This window comes from Marmota marmota, unplaced genomic scaffold, assembly GCF_001458135.2.
Source record: "Marmota marmota marmota unplaced genomic scaffold, marMar, whole genome shotgun sequence".
Lineage (NCBI taxonomy): Eukaryota > Metazoa > Chordata > Mammalia > Rodentia > Sciuridae > Marmota > Marmota marmota.
This window is the reverse complement of record NW_026000170.1, coordinates 10175544-10201747: the sequence shown is the minus strand read 5'-3', so window position 1 is coordinate 10201747 and position 26204 is coordinate 10175544. Positions and strand designations below refer to the sequence as shown.

General features: G+C 33.5%; 1 protein-coding gene across 19 annotated transcripts in view; it reads right to left on the bottom strand.

The window, feature by feature from the left end:
- Window positions 1-24854, bottom strand: part of Dnah6 (dynein axonemal heavy chain 6) — a 284182-nt gene extending 259328 nt beyond the window's left edge. For 16 of the 19 annotated variants that reach the window (XR_007342085.1, XR_007342086.1, XR_007342087.1 and 13 more), the window contains exons 1-5: window positions 24724-24843; window positions 24313-24387; window positions 23330-23562; window positions 18638-18811; window positions 15360-15622 (exon numbers count right to left, since the gene is read on the bottom strand). Coding sequence is in view for 15 of the 19 variants with exons in the window: in XM_048787434.1 (XP_048643391.1) it covers window positions 15360-15622; window positions 18638-18811; window positions 23330-23554 (662 nt within the window). In the remaining 4 variants the exon portion in view is untranslated. Of the gene's footprint in view, window positions 1-15359; window positions 15623-18637; window positions 18812-23329; window positions 23563-24312; window positions 24388-24723 lie in introns of those variants that run through there. The other 3 variants (XM_015499875.2, XM_048787443.1, XM_048787446.1) reach the window with 3 other exon arrangements.
- Window positions 24855-26204: the final 1350 nt, after the last annotated feature.

The window sequence follows — 26204 nt, the reverse complement described above, 5'->3', positions numbered from 1 at the left end:
TTCATTTCATGTACAAATCAAAGTGATTCCCTACTGGAAGTCTTCTTTGGGAGTTAATTCTTTGACTTTTTGCAAAACAATAAAACTTTATTGCGATCTGTTATTTCAGGCAGCAGCTCTATTATACCCTGCAGTGATGGGAAATACTTCTGTTTATCTTTAAACCAGTCCACCAGACCAATAAAGCTGAAACATGGTTTGCCTCATGGGACCCTTTTGCTCAGGAACTTTGAATAACCTCTGATTGCTTGTGTTGTTAAGTCCTAATTATTGTGCCAGATGTTTGTGGCATTCTCCTGTTTCACATTAGTTGCTTCTCGGTGGACACAAATCGCCCATTTTCATCAGGCTGGTTTTTTATCATGTCCATCGTTGGTCATATGTGAATGCATGCATATGTCTGTTCACTATTTTCTCCTTCTGCCTCTTTCAAGTTTCTGATTTCTACAAGTAGGAAGAGTAATTCCTGCTTAATTAGATAAGCTCCTGTCGCCCTCTGCAATTTCAAGTTCTCTAGTTTCATTATTACACAGCTTTAATTATTGTGATTTGAATCCATTTATTGGATGAAAGTAAGAAAACACATGCCTGGGAAGAAATGAGTTTTGTTTCATGACAGTCAACACCATATTCAATATGAGTCTAGATTTTACCTAAACTAGGGAAGATAAATGCTTGCTTTACTTCTGGTTTGATTAATCAAAGATAATAAATTATCTGATAAAAATTCCTTTTTACCTACAAATTAAACAAACACACAACTAAAAGGAAACTGTAAAGTTTCAATAGAAGAGAGTGATCTGGGACAACGATTCTCAGAAGATGGTTCTTTGAAGAGCAGCATTAGCATTATGTGGGAATAGCAGATTTCCAGACCTCCTCCCAAATCTATAGATACTCTGGGAACTTAATAATCTGTGATTTAACAAGTCCTTTGGGGCTTGCTTGAGAACTTAGTGTTCTGGGTCTATAGGGTTAAACTCTGGTTGAATAATGGAATCATCTGATGAGTTTTAAAGACATACTGTTTGTTCATCACGTTCCACCACAAACCAATTAAATAAATCACTGGGGGTAGAGTTAAAGCTTAGAAATGCTACTATAGATTCTTCCATTTTTTTAATGAAAGGAAGCTATCATCCAATAAGTTGTCATAGCTCCAGGGCAGTGTCAGAATGTGTGTGTGTGTGTGTGTGTGTGTGTGTGTATTGAGAGAGAGAGAGAGAGAGAGAGAGAGAGAATATGAAAGAAATATAGAAAGACAATCTGGAGACAAAGATCTTTAACATTCACAAATGAAAATCCAAAGGCCTACAGAGTCTCTGCTGACCAACATTATATTTATTAGATTTCAGTTTCCTCATGTTCTAGCCTAAGAAAGCTGTCATTGTATTAGACAACTTGGTGAAGTTTCTGATGTCTTCAAAATGATCTATTAATATATAATATATAAACCTCATAGTAGAGTTTTTAAAAATAATTATAACTTCACATGGAAACCAGAATGCTGCCATATGAGAATATGTCAAGCTGGTGACTCTCTGTATTATCTATTCTAGGCCATTAAAAATGCAATCTATCTTAAAGGATAGAATAGCTTTAGTTTGAAATTTAAAAAGCTGCTTAAAAATACTTTTAACATATCAGATTTAGAAATACTTTGGGTATCAACTTAATCATTTAGAAAGTGTTTGTTAAAAAAAAAAATCAAAGAATTAACTCCAATCTACTCTGAGCTCAGAGGAGACTTTACATAGTCTTAACAGTCCACCATATATAATTATTTCCTTAGGTTCCTAATCTCAACCTCTGATTCAACTAAATGTTTTCCCAATTTATATAATCAAAGAAGACATTTTTTAACATATACCTATTAATGTAATTTAGGTCTAATGTTCCTAGAAAAAATGCACTGGGAAACACTGAAGTGTGAGATATGGTGTCCTCTTTCATGGCTTTCCATGGGCCTTAGAGATGCTTGGTATCTGGGGAGGGGTCTGTCATATAGTCTGACCTAGCCATTAAATTCTAATAGCTTTAAAATTGACATTGGACAGAGTAGTAAATCATAGAATTGGAAGACAGTATCAGACATTATTCTAAATTTCCTATGTGCAAATCACAAAACAACATCAAGTAGTAAATTCCTTAGTGTATATAGATCTCTTTTCTTTCAGCTGAGGATAATGCCTTTCTAATGATGCCCTTATGAGGATGAAATAAAATTAACGTCCGAAAGCACTAAGTACAATGCCTAGTATAGTATGTGCAGCACAAATGTCAAGAGTAGTTGTTATCCTGAGGCTTAGTATATTAGGCATAGTACATGACAGCTTGAATTCTAAAGTTCCACTATTTGATTCATTAACTGTAAATGTTAAACATATCTGGGCCTCAAATGCTGCATCATTTGTAAAATGAATTTTTAAATTCTACCTATACTATAGAATTGCTATGAAGATTAAATTAGTTAATACATATATAAAACATTTAGAACTAAGTGGTCCTCAAGTGCTGAATGAGTGGTAATGGAGTGCTCAAGGAAGGCACTTGAACCAGAAAAAATGAGTACTGATGTGCCCAAGTTATTTATGGAGACCAAATTTTTTTTTAATTACAATTATTCAGAAATTTACCACAGCTGATATTTTTTCCTTATACTCATACCTGGTTAAAGTTCCTGAAATCAAAAAATATCTTTGTAGGTAAGACTATATGGCCCCTTCTGCCAGAGATCAGCTTTGTGGTGAGAACACAACACAGCCCCTGCCAGTTTCCTGTGGAATCATCCCAAATAATTTGATCCTACTGAGATAGTAGACCCTAGAGTTAGTGTTGATAGTGTCATGTTGCAGTACTCACTCATTGACATTAGTACCCTAATGTGGCTGCCTTAATACCCTTACTGGGGTGACCAAGTTTATATTTCTATGAATAAAAGAGCAAAATATGGACTTATCTAACTGAAATAATAGTGAGGTGAGGCACTACATAGATATGTATCCATCAGCTACTAGAAAAACCAAGTTTGAGATAATTCTAATTATATTATATAATTTTAAATATTTTTAAACTACTATGTTTGCCTTATATATCTATTAATATTCCAGCTTTAATAAAAATTTGTTCAATATGGTAAATGGAAAGATAAATGTTTGTGAAAATAAAATCCATTTAATCATAAAGTATTTGAAAGAACTGTAGACCATAACGGTGTCATAAAAATGAACTTCTAAAAATATTTTATGTAATTCGCATTTAAAATTTTTTAAAGTATTTTAAAAACTCAAGGATGTGGTAAAGCATTGAGATAGAAAGGTCATTAAAAGCTAAAATTGGGCTGGGGTTGTGGCTCAGTGATGGAGCGTTTGCCTCTCACATGTGAGGCACTATATTCAATCCTTAGCACTGCATAAAAATAATTAAATAAAATACAGGTATTGTGTCTATCTACAACAATTTTTTAAATAAAATTAATTAAAAAATTAAAATATAATTATTATTTATGTTTTTGAATGGACAAAACATTTTAAAAATTACAAAAGCCTACATTGTTCTTTTTCCAAACTATTAGATTATGTTTACAAATTATGTTTTGAAAATTTGTTTTTTAATTTTTAAAAGCAATCAATTCTGAAATTCAATTAAGAGTCAGATTTTGTCTAGCTTATGACATCAAAAACCAAATGAGAGAAAGAAAAGAGCTGAAAAAAATAATCAGAAACATTTATTTACTTTTAAGGAACACCTACTACTAAATAATAATATGAAAATAACAGCAATGTCATATAAATATACATATGTATGTTTGTGTATCTGTATTAATAGGAAGACTGATGAAAGAGCAAACAAAATAAAAAACAAAATTAAACAAGAATTTCCTTCTTGTTTCTCTTGCACACAAAACACAGAATTTTGCTGATAAATTGAACTAGTTCTAGGATTCTAAGGACAGGGTCCACTGTCTCAGTAGAATCAAATTATTTGGGATGATTCCACAGGAAACGGGCAGGGTGCCATGTTCTCACCACAAAGCTGATCTCTGGCAGAAGGGGCCATATAGTCTTACCTACAAAAATACTTTCTGAATTCAGGAACTTTAACCAGGTAGGCATATGGATATAAGGAAAAAATATCAGCTGTGGTAAATTTCTGAATAATTGTAATTAAAAAAATAAATTTGGTCTCCATAAATAACTTAGGTAAATCAGTACTCATTTTTTTCTGGTTCAAGTGCCTTCCTTGGGCACTCCATACTTAGCATTACTCATTCAGCACTTGAGGACGACTTAGCATTCAGCACTTATTCAGGCCATAAACTTTATGTAAATTTTATAAATGTCTCATCACAAATTTGAAAATAATAAATATAAGCCATAATAGCTTAAAATTAATAACAAGGTTCTCTTTTACTAGCTCAATGAAGAGTAGTATGAGCCATAGATGAGAGTTAACACTCAGCTGGTTCCTTTTCCCAGTCTTATCATTTGTTTTTTTAATTAAAAGAAAAGTGACGATTTTGTAATTGGAAATGAGCAGCATGTAACTGCAACGTCAGTTTCATAATTGTGGATCTCTGGACAATTTGTAGATCCAGAATTCCTTGATCATTTCACTCAAGTCTTCTTTTAGCATTGAATCTGATACCTATGTTGATAAGTACACTATGTTCTAAAGCTGCAAGTTCAAGGACTTCTATTATGGTAGTAAAATTCTTAGCAACTCTTGGTTGCATTTGAATTAAAAAAGTATCTCCTCAAATTTTCCATTTACATGTAATTTTGGATGAGTATGCCTATTAATACATAATCAATTATTTTTCTTCAATCAGCAAAATTGGAAAGAGTAAGAAAAATTTGCTATTTTCACTAGATTTTAATGGGCCTAAAATTCCAATATTGTGTTCTTCCCTTAAAGATATTTTGATAAGAGGTCCTAGAAAAAGAAAAAAATAAATCAATGCCAAAACAGAAAATAATTAAGAACAGAGCCCAAATCAATTAAATTGAGACTTAAAGAACAATTCAAAAAAATCAGTGAAAAAGTTGGTTATTTGAAAAAAATAAACAAAATTGATAAACTCTTAGCCAAGCTAACCATAAGACAGAGGGAAGACTCAAATTATTAAAATTGTGATGAAAAAGGAAGTATCACCACAGACACTACTGAAATAGAGGATAATCAGAAACTATTTTGAAAATTTATATTGCATTAAAATAGAAAATACTGAAGACATTGACAAATTTCTAGAGACATATGACCTACCAAAATTGAACCAGGAAGGTATAGAAACTCTAAACACATAAATTACAAGTAATGAAATTGAAGAAGGCAACAAAAACCTACCAACAAAGAAAAGCCCAAGACTGGAAGCATTCTCAGCTGAATTCTACCAAACCTTTTAAGAACTAATACCAATCCTCCTCAAATTGTTCTATGAAATAGAAAAGGAGGGAACCCTTCTAAACTCGTTCTATGAAGCTAATATCATCCTGATACCAAAACTAAACCAATATCTCTGATGAACACATAGATGCAAAAATTCTTAATAAAATGCAGGCAAATCCCATACAAAAATATATTAAAAAGATGTGCACCCTGAACTAAGTGGGTTTCAACCCAGGTATACAAGGTTGGTTCAACATACAGAAATCAGTAAATGTAATTCATCACATAAACAGTTAAAGACAAGAATCACATGATTATCTCAATAGGTTCAGAAAAGCATTGGCAAAACACAAGCATCCATTCATGTTTAAAACACTACAAAAAATGATGGATGGAGCACAACTCAACATTGTAAAAGCCATATATGACAAACCCAAGGCCATCATTCTAAATGGAGAAAAACTAAAAGCATTCCTTCTAAAAACAGGAACAAGACAAGGATGCTCTCTTTCACCATTTCTATTCAACATAATCCTTGAAACTCTAGTCAGAGCAGTTAGGCAAAAGAAAGAAAGTAAAGAGATAAAAATAGGAAAAGAAGAGCTCAAACTATCTCTTTGCTGAGGACATGATTCTCTATTTAGAAGACTCAAAAAACTATACCAGGAAACTTCTAGTACTCATAAATGAATTCAGCAAAGTATCAGGATACAAAATTAACACCCATAAATCAATTGTGTTCTATACTCAAATGATGAATTATCTGAGAGAGAAATTAGGAAAACCATCCCATTCACAATAGTTTGAAAAAAAAAACCTGGAAATCAATCTAACAAAAGAAGAGAAGGACCTCTACAGTGAAAACTACAGAACACTAAAGGAAGAAATTGAAGAAGACCATAGGAGATGGAAACACCTCCCATGTTCTTGGATAGGCAGAATTAATATTATCAAAATGGCCACAATACCAAAAGTGCTATACAGATTCAATGCAATTACCACCAAATTCCAATGACATTCTTCGTAGAAACAGAAAATCAGTTATGCAATTCATTTGGAAAAATAAGAGAATAGCTAAAGCAATCCTTAGCAAGAGAAGTGAAGCAGGAAGCATCACAATACCAAACCCTAAATTATACTACAGAGCTATAGTAAAAACACAGCATGGTATTGGCACCAAAACAGGCATGAAGACCAATGGAACAGAATAAAAGACACAGAGACAAACCCACAAAACCATTGTTATCTCATACTAGACAAAGGTGCCAATAACATATATTGGGGAAAAGATACCCTCTTCAATAAATTGTTCAGGGAAAACTGGAAATCCAAATGTAGTAGGATGAAAATTTAATGCCTATCTCTCACCCTGCACAAAAATCAACTCAAAGTGGATCAAAGACCTAGAAATTAGTCCAGAACCCCTGCACACACTAGAAGAAAATGTAGGTCTAACACTCCAACATATCAGCTCAGGAACCAACTTCCTTAACAAGCCTCTTATGAGCAAGAATTAAAATAAAAAATTAATAAATGGGATAACATCAACTAAAAAGCTTTTTCACAGCAAAATAAATGATCAAAAACATGAAGAGAGAGCCTACAGAATGGGAAAATATCTTAGCTACCTACACTGGAGATAGGTCATTAATTTCCAGGATATACAAAGAATTAAAAAATCGTAACACCAAAACCACAAAGAACTGACTCAATAAATGGGCAAAGGAACTAAACTGACACTTCTCAAAAGAAAAAACACAGATGGTCAACAAATATATAAAAAAATTTTCAACATTTCTAGCCACTAGGGATATGCAAATTGAACTACACTGAGATTCCATGTTACTCTGGCCCGAATATCAATTATCAAAGTTACAAGTAACAATAAATGTTGGCAAGGATGTTGGGACAATAGTACATTTATGCATTGTTGATGAGACTGAAAATTGGCGCAACCACTCTGGAAAAGCAGTATGAAGATTCCTCAGAAAACTAGGAATGGAACCATCATTTGACCCAACTATCCCACTCCTTGGTATATGTCCAAAGGATATAAAGTCAGCATACTGCAGTGACACAGCCACATCAATGTTTATAGCAGCACAATACACAACAACTAAGATATAAAGCCAACCAAGGTGCCCTTTAATACCCGAATAGATAAAGAAAATGGGGTCTATATACACAACGGAGTATTACTCAGCCATTAAGGAGAATGGCTTTATGAAATTTGCTGGTAAATAGATGTAATTGGAGGTGATCATTCTAAGTGAAATAAGCCAGTCCCCAAAAAACAAGTGTCAAGTGTTTTCTCTGATGTGTGGAAGATAACACACAATAAAGGGTAGGAGGAGGGGAAAACAGAAGTTCAATGGATTAAACAAAGGGGAATAAAGGAAAACAAGGGGTGATAAGAAAAGGAAAGAGTGTAATGGACATACCTTTCCTATGTACATATATAAATATATCACATTATTATTGTGAACAAACACAATAAAGGAGTCCTAATTGGAATAAGATATATTCCATGCTTGTATAATTATATCAAAATGGACTCTACTCTCATGTATAACTAAAAATGAAAAATTTTGATAAGGTTATCTATGAAAAATACTAAATACATTTCTAAGGCATATCCCTTAAGTAAAACACCTAGATCATAGAAATTGTCTTTACTAGCATTATTAGTTTCATAAAATGTTTTAAATCTTACTCTTCACTTCAAAAACTTGTATGGGCATGGTTACCCTCAGTCTGTATATTTCATGGTGGAAACAAAATCTTATACTTGCTATTTCATGAATATGATGGTATAAAATTACATATTCAATAGTTCTATTTGATAAGATTCACAATTTTCATTCTGTTTGTCAACAAAGTCAAGAACGGAAGGCAAATTGTTGGACGTCAATATTCTCTTGGAGCACAACTCAGTGATCAGATGCTACTGATTCTCATCCACCTTTTCCAGCCTAAATTCTAGCTCACAACTAAATGAAAATACTCCTACAGCACAATTGTTTAGTGATAATTGGAATATGAAATTATACAGCACCTTTCCTTCATACATATATTGTATTTATGGCAAACAGTGATTTGTGCCCTGCATGTCTAGGATTGATTAAAGAAAAGAGCTTCCAGCAAACTTTTTGTGATTGACATCCACATTATCAGTTAATAAAAGAATTCTGCCAATAACTTCTAACCCATCCTCTTTTCTCTCTGAGCATACTTCCAACAGGTAAAGACCAAATTTAAGATTTATTGGGACAGAGGAAGTTTCAGAGAATCAAACCAAAAGAATGTTCAATCTCTTCAATGAAATAATATCACAAAATTTCCCAAGCATGAAGAACGAATTGGAAAAATCAAATACAAGAGGCCTGTAGGACACCAAATGTACAAAATTACAACAGATCTATACCAAGACACATTATAATGAAAATGCTTAGCATACGGAATAAAGATAGAAATTTAAAGGCCAAAAGAGAGAAAAATCAGATTACACATAAGGGAAGACCAATTTGGATCTCAGCAGATTTTTCAACCCAGACCCTCAAAGCTAGGAGATCCTGGAACAACATATACTAAGCTCTGAAAGATAATGGATGCCAACCAAGAATCTTATATCCAGCAAAATTAAGCTTCAGATTTGTTGATGAAATAAAAATCTTCCATGATAAATAAAAAGCTAAAGGAATTTACAGCAAGAAAGCCTGCACTACAGAACATTCTTGGCAAAATATTTCACAAGGAGGAAATGAAAAACAACAATGAAAATTTGCAAGGGAAGAACTACAATAAAGGAAAAGCCAACCAAAGGAGAAACTAAGTCAAGTTAAATACCAAAAATAAACAAAAATGACCAGAAATACAAATCATGTCTCAATAATAACCCTCAAGGTTAATGGCATAAACTCACCAATCAAAGACACCAATCAAAGACAAAAAAAAAGACCCAACAATATGCTGCCTTCAAGAGACTCATCTCATAGGAAAAGATGTCCACAGACTGAAGTGAAAGGTTGGGATAAAATGTACCATTCACATGGTCTGTGTAAACAAGCAGGGGTTTCCATTCTCATATCAAATAAAGTAGACTTTAAGCCAAAGTTAATCAAAAGGGATAAAGATGGACATTTTACACTGTGTAAGGGAACCATACATCAACAAGACATAACAGTTATAAATATATCTACCCCAAACAATGGAGTATCTTCATTCATAAATCAAACCCGAGAGTTCAAGAGTCAAATAGACCACAACACAATAATTCTGGGTGACTTTAATGCACTTCTTTCACCCGTGGCTAAATCTTCCAAACAAAAGCTAAATAAACTATAGAACTCAATAATACAATCAATAACTTAGACTTAACTGACATATATAGAATATTTTATACACTTTCTTCTCAGCAGCACATGGATCCTTCTCTAAATTAGATCATATATTATGCCACAAAGCAACTCTTAGTAAATACAAAAAAGTAGAGATACTATCCTGCATGCTATAAGACCACAATGGAATGAAATTAGAAATCAATGATAAAATAAAAGATAAAAGCTACTCCAACACCTGGAGACTAAATAATATGCTACTGAATGAACAATGGGTTGCAAAAGATATCAAGAAGAAGATTTAAAAATTCTTAGAGGTAAATGAGAATACTGATACAACATATCGAAATCTCTGGAACACTATGCAGGCAGTTCTAAGAGTAAAGTTCATTACATAGAGTTCATTAATTAGTTCATAACAAATAATTGACCTAACATTACATCTCAAAGTCCTAGAAAAAGAAGAACAAATCAACACCAGAAGCAGTAGAAGACAGGAAATAATTAAAATCAGAGCTGAAATCAATGACATTAAAACAAACAACTGAAAAAATTGACAAAACAAGAAGTTGGTTCTTTAAAAAAATAAATAAAATTGACAAACCATTAGCCATGCTAACAAACAGAAGGAGAGAGAAAACTCAAATTACTAACATTCATGATAAAAAAAGGAAATATCACAATGGACACTACAGAAATACAGAAGATAATTAAAAATTATGAAAATTTGTACTCCAAGAAAATAGAAAATATCAAAGGCATCGACAAATTTCTAGAGGCATATGATAGGCCCAAACTAAATCAGGATCATATGCACAATTTAAACAGATCAATTTCAAGCAAGGAAATACAGGATGCCATCAGAAGCCTACCAACCAAGAAAAGTCCCGGACCAGATGGATACACAACCAAGTTCTTCAAGACCTTTACAGAAGAGCTAACACCAATACTCCTCAAACTATTTCATGATATAGAAAAAGAGGGAACACTTCCAAACACATTCTATGAGGCCAATATCACCCTGATTCCAAAATCAGACAAACACACTTCAAAGAAAGAAAACCTCAGACCAACACCTTTAAGGAATACAGATGCAAAAATTCTCAATAAAATTCTGGCAAATCAAATACAAAAACATATCAAAAGATAGTGCACCATGATTAAGTAGGGTTTATCCCAGGGATGCAAAATTGGTTCAACATACGAAAATCAATAAATATAATTCATCACATCAATAGCCTTAGATAAAAATCATATGATCATCTCAACAGATGCAGAGAAATCATGTGATAAAATACATCACCTCTTCATGTTCAAAACACTAGAAAAACAAGAGATATCAGGAGCATATCTCAACATTGTAAAAGCTATCTATGCTAAGCCCCAGGCTAACATCATTCAAAATGGAGAAAATTGAAAGTATTTCCTCTAAAATCTAGAAAAAAATAGGGACACCCTCTCTTACCACTTCTACTTAACATAGTTCTTGAAACTCTAGCCAAAGCAATTAGACAGATAAAATAAATTAAAGGGATATGGATAGGAAAAGAAGAATGCAAATTATCACTATTTGCTGACGATGTAATTCTATACCTAGAATAATTCCACCCTAAATCTTCTAGAACTAATAAATGAATTCAGCAAAGTAGCAGGATATAAAATCAACACCCATAAATCAAAGGAATTTCTGTACATCAGTGACAAACCCTCAGAAACAAGGAAAACCATCCCATTTACAAAGCCTAAAAAAAATAAAATAAAATACTTGGGAATCAACTTAATGAAAGAGGTGAAAGACCTCTACAACAAAAACTACAGAACAATAAAGAAAGAACTTAAAGAAGGCCTTAGAAGTTGGAAAGATCTACCTTGTTCTTGGATAGGCAGAATTAATATTGTCAAAATGACCATAATACCAAAAGCATTATACAGATTCAATGCAATTCCAATCAAAATCCCAATGACATTCCTCATAGAAATAGAAAAAGTAATATGAAATTCATCTGGAAAAATAAGAGACCCAGAATAGCCAAAGCAATCCTTAGCAAGAAAAGTGAAGCTGGTAACATTACTATTCCAGACCTTAAGCTATACTACGGAGCAACAGTAATAAAAACAGCATGTTATTGGCACCAAAACAGACCAATGGTACAGAATAGAGGACACAGAGACAAACCCACATAATTATAGCTATCTCATATTAGACAAAAGTGCCAAAAATATATATTGGAGAAAAGATAGCCTCTTCAACAAATGGTGCTGGGAAAACTGGAAATCCACATGTAACAAAATGAAATTAAACCTCTACCTCTCACCATGCATAAAACTCAACTCAAAGTAGATCAAGGACCTACGAATTAAACCAGAGACCTAGAACCTAATGGAAGAAAAAGTAGGCCCCAATCTCCATCATGTCATATAAGGTCTCAACATCCTTAACAAGACTCCTGTAGTGCAAGAATTAAAACCAAGAATCAATAAATGCAATGGATTCAAAATAAAAAGCTTCTTATCAGCAAAAGAAACTATCAGTGAGGTGAATAGAAAGCCTACAGAATAGGAGCAAATCTTTACCACAAGCACATCAGATAGAACACTAATCTCTATGATATATAAAGCGCTCAAAAAACTTAACATCATAAAAACAAATAACCCAATCAATAATCGGGCCAAGGAACTGATCAAACACTATGCAGAAGAGGATATACAATCAATCAACAAATATATGAAAAAATGTTCAACATTTATAGCAATTAGAGAAATGCAAATCAAAACTACTCTAAGATTTCATCTCACTCCAGTCAGAATGGCAGCTATCAATAATACAACAACAATAAGTGTTGGTGAGGATGTGGGGAAAAAGGCACGCTCATACATTGCTGGTGGGACTGAAAATTGGTGCAGCCAATCTGGAAAGCAGTATGGAGATTCCTTGGAAACCTTGAAATGGAACCACCATTTGACACAGCTATCCCACTCCTTTGTTTTATACCCAAAGGACTTAAAAATAGCAAACTACAGGTATGGCCACATCAATATTTATAGCAGCACAATTCATAATAGCTAAGTTATGGAACCAACCTAGATAGCCCTTCAGTAGATGAATGAATAGAGAAACTTTGGTATATATATATAATCAAATATTACTCAGCATTAAAAGAGAATAAAATCATTATATTTGTAGGTAAATTGATGGAGTTGGAGAATATAATGCTAAGTGAAGTAAGCCAATTCCAAAAAACCAAAGGTCGAATGTTTTCTTTGATATGAAGACGCTGACTCATAAGGTGATGGGGGGTGGGGAGCATGGGAGGAATGGAGGAACTTTAGATAGGGCGAAGGGGGTGGAGGGGAAGGGAGAGGGCATGGGGAAAAATGATGGAATGAGTTAGAAATCATTACCCTAAGTACATGTATGAAGACATGAACGGTGTGAAAATACTTTGTGTACAACCAGAGACATGAAAAATTGTGCTCTATATGTGTAATATGAAATGAATTGCATTCTGCCATCATATATAACAAATTAGAATAAATATTTTAATAAAAAAGAGATATTTTAAAAAGCAGTAAGTTATTGATGGGAATTAAAATATCAAATTAAACATTAAAACTATTTTTTAAGATCCTTTACGGGCCTTAAGTTCAGTTATGTTAATTTTCTCAATTTTAAAAAGACTATTTTCCTTCTTTCTCTCTTGATGCCAAATCTCCTTCTTCTACCATCCCATTTATTTTTTCCCTTTGGTATCTCAAAATTAATATGTTCAAAGTCAAATGGCTATTTCTCTTGATGAATCTTGTCTATTTAGTCATCTTGCTCAAATGGGTCACTGAGGTTATTCTGGACTCTTCTCTAGTTTTCTACCCTATATGTAATCTGTAAAAGCATCTTGTTGGTTTTCTCTTCAAATTCCAGAATCAGTCCTACATCTCCACCACTTGACTACAAACTACCACCTGGTCCATTTCTCACTTGAATAATTAAAGGCTTTGATTTTTACTTTTCCTGATTCAACACATGCTTTCCCAAAGCCTTTTCTCCACATTAGCCAGAATGATCCTTTTCAAAATATAATTTAAATCAATGTGACACTTATTTATTAAAAATCCTTCAATGGTTCTCCATTTTTTTCCCTCACAGTAGAAGCTAAAGTAAGATTATGGCTCAGTGGTAGAGCATTTGCCTAGCATGTGTTAGGCACTGGGTTTGATTCACAGCACTGTATGTAAATAAATAAAGATTCATCAACAACTAAAAAAAAAAATCAAATAAAAACTTATGTGATCCGTCCCCAATCTCTTTCACTCTATTGTAAGCATATCATCCTCTTCTTTGCTCCTTGAACATGTCAGCTATGCTCCCACCTTGTTTGCATCCATTTTCCTGCTGCCTGGAGTACTCTTCCCCTGCACCATCACATAATTCATATCTCCTTCAAGTCCTTATTTTAATACCTGTTTCTCAATAAGGCCCTTGCTGACCATCACAATTAATTTACAACCTCTCACCTAGCACTATTATCCTACTTGATTTTGTCTACAGTATTTATGATCCTTTAGCTTTCTACATAATTTGTTCATGTATTATATTTATTATTTTCTTCCTCTGTTGAGATGCAAGCTCCCTGAGGGCAAAAATTCTGATCTGAATGGTTCACTAATATATCTCTGGCACCTCAACGAGTTCCTGTTCCAGAGAGGGTGCTCAGTAAATTTAAAATAATTTATTGGATGTTTGTAAGGATCTTTGATCTTTCTACAAATTATTTCTTACTCTTATTAAGATATTTTAGATTTACAACCAATCTCCCATTTTACATTTTGATTAGAACATTTTCTTCTCTTTTCCTTTAACCCAGAAGGAAAACTGTCTTCAGTTTCATCTGATTTAATCAAAACTACAGCCCTGAGTAAGGAGAAATAATAGAACAGAGAATGGGAAAGGCAAATTAAGGAATTTGGTGGCAAAACTAAACTATCATCACCATCAAGGAAGACTGTTTTAACAATTGACATCAGCTCAACTAAATAACAGAAAAACCAGTATCATCTTTCAAGTATTCTAACCAACTATCATCTATGAGGCTGAACATTAAAGCAAATCAGAGTCACAATTATGTGACTATTCAAATTATACCAACAAAAAATGTGTGTTAAGCAACAATGGAAGCAAAGCATGTATGTACTATTAATCTCTATGAATACCCTAAGTTATCAAGCTCATTTTATTTAAAAAATTCCTTATTTCTACTCTATAAAGGGAAGCTGGAATGACATATAAATGAATCAAGTATCAATACTGTTTATAAATTGTCATCTACTATTCTCATTAGTGACAAAATACCAAAAATGTTTGTAAAACTCATTAAAATAGATGTTATAGTATTATATAAATAAATAAATAAATAAGAAGTACAACAGTGTAGTGTTCCATAAAATAGTTAATTTTTATAAATAGATAAAGGTAAGATAAATGGGAAAAAAAGAATTGTAATTAATATTTATTTATCATTGATAATTAAAATTGTTTTATCACATTTATCATTAATATCTAATCAATTATGAATAATATTTATATTCTTATCTGTAATGTTTAATGCTGAATAAATTACTTCATAAAAAAGAACTCACTTTAGATTATATGTATTGTATTCAATGGAAGACTTTGGCACTGCAGGAATCATATAAAGAAATCCAAGATTTTCATTTTCACGTATTATTTTGATGATTTGCAAAGGATCACGAATGTTGGCTTTAATGACTTCTTCCGGGTCTTGGAAAATATACGTGGGGTAAGTTGATGACCTACTCCCAAAAAGACCTCTTCTTCCAATACCTGTACGAGGCTGTTTTTGAGGAGAAGGAGCGAATGCCTCTTCAGAGGATCGACGGATCTAAACAAAGCCAATTAAAAACATGAGTTTTTGTCGGGTAAAAAGGAAAAATATGAAATATTACCCTTAAAGTCAAGCATTTTGAAACTTAAAAATTTTAAACTATTGTCTTTCTCAGTACTCCCTATCCATATGCCCACTCCATTCCCACAAAACAGCCCCCCACCAGTGTCAGCTCCCATTCCCTTCTCCTCTCTATTAAGTCCATGTTTATTACATCCAAATACTATAAACTCTCTGGTGTTCAGGAGAGCTCACCACTCTCCTTGCTTGGTTGCTCTGCTTCAATCCTGGCTGTGGCATCTCCACTTAATTTCCTCAGCTGTTCTGACAACCTTGATGTTTTTCAGGGAGTGAAATCTTGGACATCTGTTATCATAACTCATGATAAACTACTCATGCTAAATGTGAGGGGTGGATACAATCAGTATTAGAAATCATGCTGTAGTGATTTTATTTTAGTAATAAATAATTGCCTGCTCTGTATGCCAGTGCTTCTCAAACATAAATGTGCACATAATTTGTTAAACTACAGATTCTGATTCAGTACTACTGGGGTGGAACCTGAGATGCTATACCTCTAACCTGATCATAAGCAATGTGAGTCTTGTGGGCCCACTGTCCACACTTGGAACAGCAAGGCTAAGTATCATCCTTGTCACAATCACATATTTGAGCTTTGCTCTTCTCTTTGGGGTTCATTATCTGTGTCTTCAGTACCACTCACACCCTTTTGTTCCTTAAAAAAACAAAAACAAAAACCCTTTGGGGTGGCATTGGCCACATTCTTTCCTTTCATAAAGTTTCCTTGTCTGAGGAAATTTGACCCTACCTCCAAAAGTTATCACCTTATATCTCTGAGAGTACAAGGGTAACTAGTTTAAAGATAATAGAATAACCATAGTAGATCTGCTTTGTTAAATGACTAACATAAAAATATATATGATTACTTCATTGCTTGCTGCATAATTGATAGAGGATGCCATTTCTGTAAAAGTTTATTACCACAAAGTCTGTGGAACAATTTTCCCAGGAAGTTTATATTCAGAGGGATTGTTATTCTCCATTTTTGGTTAAATATACCCGACTGAATAGTAGTTTGAGAGGAGAAACCCAGCAAACAGAGCTAAAAGAAACACATCTTTCAACTCAAAAGATAAAATATGCTTCTTTTACTTATTGGCCAGAGATGGCAGCAATGACACTGTTCTTTGATGCAAAAGAATAGGCCAAAACTGATACCCAGATCAGGGAAAATGTGTATCACCTTATCTCAATGTTTCAACAAGGGCTACAGTCAACTTTAATATTTTTGTAAGATTAAAGTATCAACATTTTAACAGAAATACATTTATTTTCTTTATTGTGTCTTTTAAAACAGTTTTACTGCACTCTTTAGAAATAGGACTACACATATTCATCTGAGGACTTATTTCTAATTATGTAACGGTGGGAAAATGTCAATTTAGCAGTTACATATGTTACGATGAGGAACAAAGGAAGCATTTATTCAAAAAATATAGAACACTTATAGGATGCCTCTCTGATGGATGCCTTGCCTAATGTTTTCCTTAATTACCAAAAGCCTCCTCTCCTCTCTTTTCTTCTTTTTTTCTTTCTCCTCTCCTTCTCTCCCCTTTTCTTTTCATTTCTTCTCTTTTCCCTCCTCTCCCTCCCTTCCTTCCTACCTCTTCTAGGAAATCTTCATTGTGTATTTCCATTCTAAATTTATCGTAAGAAGTCAATACCTGAAAAATTGCCTTCTCCTTAGAATACCTTCTCCTTTTGCACGGAATCTATTTTTCACATTTTCCTGTAAGCCCTAACTCTTTATTGAATTCTTCCCTGGAATGATACAACCAGGAAGCATAGTCTAACAGGACCTAACAGTCCTTTCAAACTTCCTTTGCAACCCCGATATCCATACAATTATTCTTTTCTTCCTTTTCAAACTTAAGCCCTTGGAGCCCATTTTATGTCAAGTTAATTAGTCTATGAGCATTCAATCTTTTCTGGCTGTATTTAAGATAGGTCTCTTCACCTCCCAAAAACCCTAGTAACTGAAGCTATAGAATTCTATATAATTCTTCTTCTGTTTTCTTTCTCTTGGACTGACCTCACTCAAACCCATGGTGAGCTCCTGTCTACCTGGATTCTCCCCAAACCCCTATCTCTCCTAATTTCTCAATCTCAATAACTTTCCACTCATTCCTCTGAGCTTAGCACAATTCTCAAGGGTGGCTTTTCCTCCACTGACTCTTCCCTGGTCACCAGGGGTTTTTGGTGGAAGTATTCCTTTCATTCAGTTCATCATTTTGTATCTTAAATGAGCAACAATTATTACTACACCTACTGTTCTTGAGTGTTCACTTGTCCACCTATCCACTTCCAAACTCTGAAGTTCTCAAGAACAGAATTTCAACTTGGTATTTCTAGCACTATAGCCCAATGCCTGAATCAAATATCAAAATGTCCTCCAATCAAAAGCTCAGAGAAATCTTGGCTCTATTGGTATCTTTACTATAGGTATGGTCTTTGCATTTTCTCCCATTTCTCTTTCTTTTTATCTGCAGATAATCAATTAAAGCCAAGCTCTAATAAATTTCTCCTCTAAGCTACATTTGGCCTTGCAAGGCAACTTACCCACTCTGCAATTCTCACCAGCTACAAACATTGTCTTTTGAACTGACTCAGTGTCTATTTTAGTGCCAGTTACCCAAGTCCTCAAAGATTTCCGTTTTTGGTAAAAAAAAATGATGAAAAAAATTAAAGTAATTATATAACATTCAATACACTGTTTTTTAGCATGAAAAAGATAAAAGACACTATGCATATGCTGAAAATTTCTTTCATGTTTCTCCTCTACTGTCCAAGTTTTCCTCAAGTAGGCAGAACTGAGAAATGTTTCCCAATCACATATGCAGCATTCTAAAAATGATTTACCTCCTGTTTTATAAGTTAAAAGCATTTTAGTGACACTGAACAAAATTAAAATTAAAAATATCAGTATTATACCTGCTTTTTTTTCACATCATCTTGAGGCTCAGCAAATGAAGTAGGTGATTTGATAGATTTTCTTTCTGCTGAGCTTGGTGATCGTTTAAGGATTCCACAAGTTCTTAATTGCGATCGGTTCTGTTCATATATGTATTCTGGCTGCTGATGATCTTGATAGACTTTTAGCACTGGCTTTGGGGAATACAGAGTCATGTTAATCTTTTAACATTAGTGTGAACTTTCTGTGTTCTTCATTACCTTTACACTCTTTCCCTGTAGGAAACTAATCTCCTTTCTAGACTAATTTCCTAAAAGCCTCAGCCCTAACAGCAACTACTACCATTGTCTATCCCTCACTTATTGCTTAAATAAGAGTTTTCTACTTGGTTTCCATTAATTTTGTACTTTAATTTACTAATGAATACCTCTGGGAGTAAGATTATCACAGAAAAGCTCAGCAGCATGAAATCATATGTCTCCTAAGTGTCCAGCACAAACTACCACTGTTCACTATCACTCTACTGTGAGAAGGAATTTTCAATATAACAATCTGTGAACTTGAGGAAGCAGAGGGAAGTCATTAGGGCAAGCAATGGCTATGAGAATGGGGAGCCCTAATTTTTCCAACAAATACCCAGTGGAAAATATGGCAGGAAAAATAGAATAAAAGGGAAATTATGTATGCATTCTTCAAACTCAGATTCTCAGGTTACTGAGACTGAAGATTAGAGTACAAATACAGAAAGGAGAAGGTAAGGAAAAACTTGTAGGCTTTAGATTGGAATTAAAAATGTAAGTGTGAATTCAAGATTTAAAAAATTACAAACATACACATATACACACCTTCTAGTCCTGTATATTTACAGTTCTAAATGCATTTATGTCCAAAGTAATATGTACACATTGTGACTACATCTTGGGTTATAAAATTCCATTTCTTGCTAAAATGAGTGCCTAACTCCTTGTTGAAGGCATGAAAAATACAAGGTAAACCTTGAACTCTTGTCATGCTGGAAAGCAAGGAAATACTCAAAAATTGTTGTCGACATGTCAAAAGATATAGAAATTTAAGGATATGCCCCCAGATACTTTAAATATAAAAATGAAAAGTTATACAGATTAAGTACAATACTAAATTTTTTAAAAGTTATAAATCCATACTGATATTTTAAAGTATTTAAGATAGGAAATACAGCTGTTCTCTATAGAAGAATCCTAATTAATAAGTATATGGAATAATCTGAGTATCAAAAGTATATAGTCAATTTAAATATATTAAATAAATAAAAGCCATGAATCCATGGATTTTTTAATGTCAGAGGAGAGAGAGAGAGAAGGTAATGTTCTTATTATTAGAAGATCATAACTCATAATCATAAATGTTATGATAGAATTAGAAAACCCATATTTTGCCTTCTCCAGTGTAATATTTGATTCAGGTAAGAATCATCAGCGGAGACTAAAGTTATTTTGTAAAATGTTTTTGGGAAATGTGACATTTGCACGATGTGAAAATATCAGCTGCAGATTAACTATTAACTTACCAGTCACAATCTTTTATTTATTTTTTTACTTTTAAAAATATTTTTTAGTTGTAGATGGACAATACCTTTATTTTATTTATTTATTTTTACGTGGTGCTGAGGATCAAGCCCAGTGCCTCCTACATGTGAGGCAAGCCCTCTGCCACTGAGCCACAATCCCAGCCCACCAGTCATAATTTTAAACAAATGTTTAAACATCATGAGTAGAGATGTTATATACTTCCTGATCTGGTAAAATATAAAGTTCACAATATTACCTATGAAGCATTACTACCAAAAATGTTTAAGCTGACTCTTATCAGACTCAGAGAGACAGAAAAAAGTGTAAAGTCAAATGACACAATAAAGAAAACATCAGACATATCCAGAACATGCAATGATGTTACACGATAGGCGGGGACTCTTCAGTCAATATTTCCAAAAAAATTAGTTATAAGACTCTTCTAGATAAAGAGAAAAAAGAAACATAACTACAAAATGCCATACTTTAATCTTAATTAGATCCTTGTTAGGGGTGAAAAGTTATTAAATATATTTCAGGAACAAATGAAGAAATTTCAGTGTGGACTAGATTTTGGATGATACTATGGAATTAGTAATTTTCTTAGGTGTGAATATAGAATTATAGTATGCAGGAAACTGTTCTTAGGATTGCATGCCTAAGTATTGAGAATTAAGTGTTACTTTGTTTACAATTTACTTCAAATAATGAAGTAACAGCATATATAACAAAATATGTCATAAGCATATGACAAAATACTGACAATTCTTGGAATGTAAGTGGAAGGTATATGAGTATTCATTGTGTTCTTCTTTAAACTTTCCTGTATATTTGAAAGTTTTCATAAGAAAAAATTGGAAGAAGTTGAATATTAAAAATAAAGTGTCAAAACCACAAACAGTGGGATAGATTCATATAAATCCTAGTAGTGGTTATCTCTTTCTGAGACAGCATTAAGATTGGAATAAGGCATAAAAGGCAGTTGAGCTATATATCAGGGTATTCCTTTAAAAATAGATATTAAAGCAAACTAGGCAAAATCCAACATTATTTTGTTTACATATTTTTCTTAACTTTATGTATCTGAAATTTTCAATAAAATAGGAATAAATTTCTTAATAAAATTATAGAGTACTTAGAAAAATCAATAGCACATGCCTATTACCCTTAATAGGAAAACCTTAAGGCCATTATTAAGTCAAGAACAAGATCATTATTTTCACTCTCACCTATATAATTAAATTCTTAATTTAGAGAATCACAGCCTTTGGGACAGGAGTCCCCTGTGTTTCTCCTTTGCTAGCAAAGCAGTAAACCTTCTTTTTCCTTTTTCTAAAATATATATATATATATATATATATATATATATATATATATATNATACATATATATATATATGTATGTATGTATATATGGAGCATCTAGAATAAAGTTTTTCTCTGAAGGGTCAGATAGTAAATATTTTAGGGTTGAAAGTCATACAGTCTCAGTTACAACTACTGAACTCTACCATAGTTCTATAAAGTAGTCTTAGATGGTATGCAAATAAATGGATGTAGCAGTGATCCAATAAAGCATTATTTATTTTAAAAAAGTTTACAGAATTGGATTTGACCTGTGGGCCATAGTTTGCCGAATTCTAATCTAGAAAATAAAGTTGTTGGTGTAAACACACAAAAAAGGCAAATTTATCTAATTGTCAATGATGTTTCTTATATATCTTGAAAAAACGAAAGCTTAACACTAAATATAAGAATTTAAAACGATATTAGTGAAATTCTGGTTAAAAATAAACATACAAAATCCATTTGCTTTTCTGTGTACTGAAAATAAACGGAGGGAAATCTTTTCAAAATAAAGTATAAAATGAAGTAAACTAAAGTAGTTAAGAATTTATTTGAGAAGTACACAGCTTTAGTAAAGGAAACTACTTAGTCTCACTGAGGATGAAAAACAAAACTTGCAAAAAAATAAGAAAATGCTAGATGTGAATTGTGGGAAAATCACATGATAATCTCCATACATACAATAAAGGCATTTGATTAAGTTCAATATCTACTTCTAATAAAATAATTAATAAAAAATAAGATGCAAATTGTAACAAGAACAGTGATGCCATTTAACATCTTTCAGTCTTGCAAAAATAAAAGAACTGATAACATCTGCTTTGATAAAGATGTAGGTAAACAGGCACTCTCCTCCCTGCTAGTCGAAAAATTGTTTAAACCTTTCTGGAGGGCAAATGGGCAATATTCTGCGACCTACAAAACAGTACTTCAAGGAATCTTTTTATGTACAAAAACAAGGTCATTCAATGCAACATTATCTGAAATAGCAAAAAATCAAAACATAAAACAACAACAACAAAAAGAATGAATTCCCCTTGACCAGTTAATGAATACCATATTATGGCATCCTTGCAACAAAATACAATTCTCCTGTTAAAGATATCTCCATGTGCATGAATTGGAACACTTTTTATATATTTAAGTAAAATAAACACTTGAAGATCAGTATATATTACATAATCTTACTTTTAAACTATACATATTTATAGACATTGATATATGCAAATATACTTAAAAAAACATACAAAACATTTTGAAGGGCACACAACAACTAGTTATAATAAATATTTGAGGGTAAGGGATAAGGGCTTTTATTTTTTACTTTATATACTTTCACAGTTCCTTTTACATGCATTGACAATTATTCAAGGACATAACTTATTTCTTAAAATATGATATTTTCAAACATGCTGAAAAATTTTCAGGACACTAGAAATGTACTTTGAAAATAATAAAAACTACACAACTATATGTAATAATTTTACTGGAGTCCCCAGTATTAAATAAATACACTGATATTTAAAAAGAGTCTTATAATCTACATAGTTAGGAATCTATATTCTACATAATTCTAGATAGGATTTATCTGCTAGAAAACTTGGTTCACTTCTGAATCCACCAATTTAAATAGTGCCTAGAACTTAATATTCATTGAATAAATGTTTATAGTGTGTATAACTTCATAAATAAGTTCTTAACTTTTAAGGTTTTCATGCCTTCTTGGTCAAAAGGCTGGAAATGACATCCATTCCCCTAAAGCAATTTTGCAACTTTCTCTGTAGCCTGAAAGCGGTAAAATACTAGGTTTTTAACTTACCAGAGGCTCCAGTTTTATAGGTTGCTGTCGTTTTCTTGTCCTCTCCTGTGCTTTTGTGGTGTGCTTAAATGTCAGTGTTTGTGTATCAGGTTCAATTCCTGCAGATTTTACAGAACTCATTCTTCCCCTTGCTTTTATACTATTCAGTCTTGAAAGCACAATATTTTCTACAGTATCTTCAGTATCTTCCAGGTCGATTTCATCATTTGTGGGCTGAAAAGACATCCTTACTTCTAGAAAGAACAGGTAAGAAAAAGAAAAATGAAAAGTCAAGCAGAAGGATTGGGGGAGGAGATACATGGTGGAGGAGGACCTAAGGATAGGGAAGAGATTAATTTGCTGAAATCCCCCAAGGAATACCAATCAAAGTTATACCAGTCTTTATAAACTGAGGACTTAAACCAGAGGAATAAAAATTAGGAACTATGTCTGGGATACAAGAACCCCTGGGGTGGAACCCAGGGATTTGCATTTCTAACAAGTGCTTGGGTTTTGCTGCTGATAGGGCTGATCTGGGAACCACACTGGTCGAGATTTGAAAGGATGAAGAGAAATGCATTGAGATCAGTGTTTTGAGATCAATGTTTTTTTTTTTTTTAGATTTGAATATGCAAAACATCTCCTGGGAATCTTTTTTTTTTTTCTTTCTTTCTTTAAGCAGATAATCCTAATACCTACAATCTGAGAAATAAAAATCTACATACTCAAGAAAAAAAACAAGAAACAAAGAATTTTGACGACTAAATTCTAATAGTGTTTCTGGAGCTTTTCTGTGCAGGATAATCACATGAAGAGCTTGTTAAAATTCAGATTCTGATTCATATAGTTTGAGTAGTAAGGTCCTAAAACACTAGAACTGTGAGCCTTTTGTAGAAATCTTGCACTCCTGATCATTGCCCACACTCTCATCCCATTTGGTGGGTGGGGGTATACTTCAAAATAGTATTATAACACAAAAATTCTTAAACCAGGTGTTGGCATACCTAGGTCTTAATCCAGTTCAGTGCTGGCCAATAGAAATTTGAGAGCCTTCTATGCAATTTTAATTTTTCAAGTAACTAGGAAAAAAGAAAACAGGTGAAATTAATTTCAACTATATTTTATCTAACATATCCAAAACCTCATTTTGGGCACAATTCAATGCAGGACTAGCCACACATATCTGGCGGCTACCATATTGAATAGCGAAAGGTCAATATTTGACCACTCCCTATATTGCTATTTTTCACTTTCCACCCCTGGAATATGATAGGTTAAATAGGTAATTAGTGAAATGCCTTTACGATGACTTTCTATGTCTCCCTTAACCTTTCCTTCTGTGCTCCAAAAGCTATGCTGTGTTTCTGGCCCAGAAGTCAGAGGCCGGCTCCAAGGCTCGGTCCCATAAGACTCACCAGGTTCGACTAGAGCAGCCACTGCGGAGGGGTCTCCAAAGACCGAGCAACGCCTGGTCTAGGAGTTGGAAGCTCTGGTCTGTACTGTTTCCGGTTGCCTAGCAGCCACCAGCCCCCGCCCCCTACCGACACCCACTGCGCCACGGCGCCACTGCGTAACCCATTGCCACGGTAACGCCATAGCACGCCACTGCTCTCCGTCCTGAAGCGCTGCCAGTAGCTGAGCCAATCAGTACCTCCGGAATATTTCCTAGGTCGGTGGTTGGTAGGTAGCCTGCCATAGTCGCCCAGTTTCTTCTCTGAGCAGGTAACTGAGTGCTGTCTAGGTGCTTCAGGACAGGACAAGGGCAGTAATTAATTCTGTTCGTTTCCTTATGGACCGTCCACGCTTATTGTCTCAACCTCTTACAGGAATCTCTTCTGTTTTCCCTCAAGAGGCTAATACTGACTTGACGTTCGCTTTACTATCAAATTCGCTAGTTGGAAGAATTGAAAAAATCTAAGGGGAGGGATGTGTTGTGTAGAAAGCTGAAATCCCACTCTCCAAGGGCCACCATCCTAGTCCCTGCCCCACGCACCGAGATGCTCCCCAAGGCCTTAGGAATGTCACAAGCCTTACGGTTCATTGACATAAAATAGCCCGAATAAACAAATTTGTAGAGATTTAGAAAGCAGATTAGTGGTTGCCAGGGCAGAAATTTAATGGGTGCGATGTTTCCATTTGGCTGATGAAAATATTCTAGAACTAGGTAATGGTGATAATTGCACAATAGTGTGAATGTACTAAATATCGCTAGTGATTAATGTTGTGTTTAATACACAAATTTGTTGAATAGATTGCATAATGGACACAACTCAAGAGAAAATAAGTTATCTGGAAGATTAGAAAGAAGTTATAAAAATAAGGCATAAAAATCTAATGATGGAAAATACAGAAGGTAAGATTCATAAGAGGATTCTGAGGGAAGGTCTAAATTTCACTAAAATCTGGTCTAAGAAGGAAAGGAAAGAGAAAATGGGGTATTTTCAGAGATACTGGCAGATAAGGACATTTTCTGAGAATTTTCCTGAGCTGAAGTTAGATTAGATTTGGCCTTGAGGTGGATAAAACCTATTTGAGATGATGATATTCTACCAGAATTAGATTATGCTTCAGCTCATGGTATCCAAATGATTAAGATGTAGAATTGTAGCAGAATGGATCTCATAATTACTGAGCAGCTGAATCTTTTCAAGGAGCTTCAAGAATTATAGAAAAGGCACTATGACTTTTGACATTTCAGTAGATTTTTTTAAAAACTCGTGTCAACTTGTTCCTGTTTCTCTCTTGTGATATGCAATAACACCTTTTGAATAAAACTCTTTGGAAACAAAAATCTCTTTGGAAACAAAAGGTACAATAAAAGATAGGAGATTGTCTCATTTGAGAGAGATAATGTAGTCAATTAGGAAAACCCTAGGGACAAAGTGAAAGATGATAG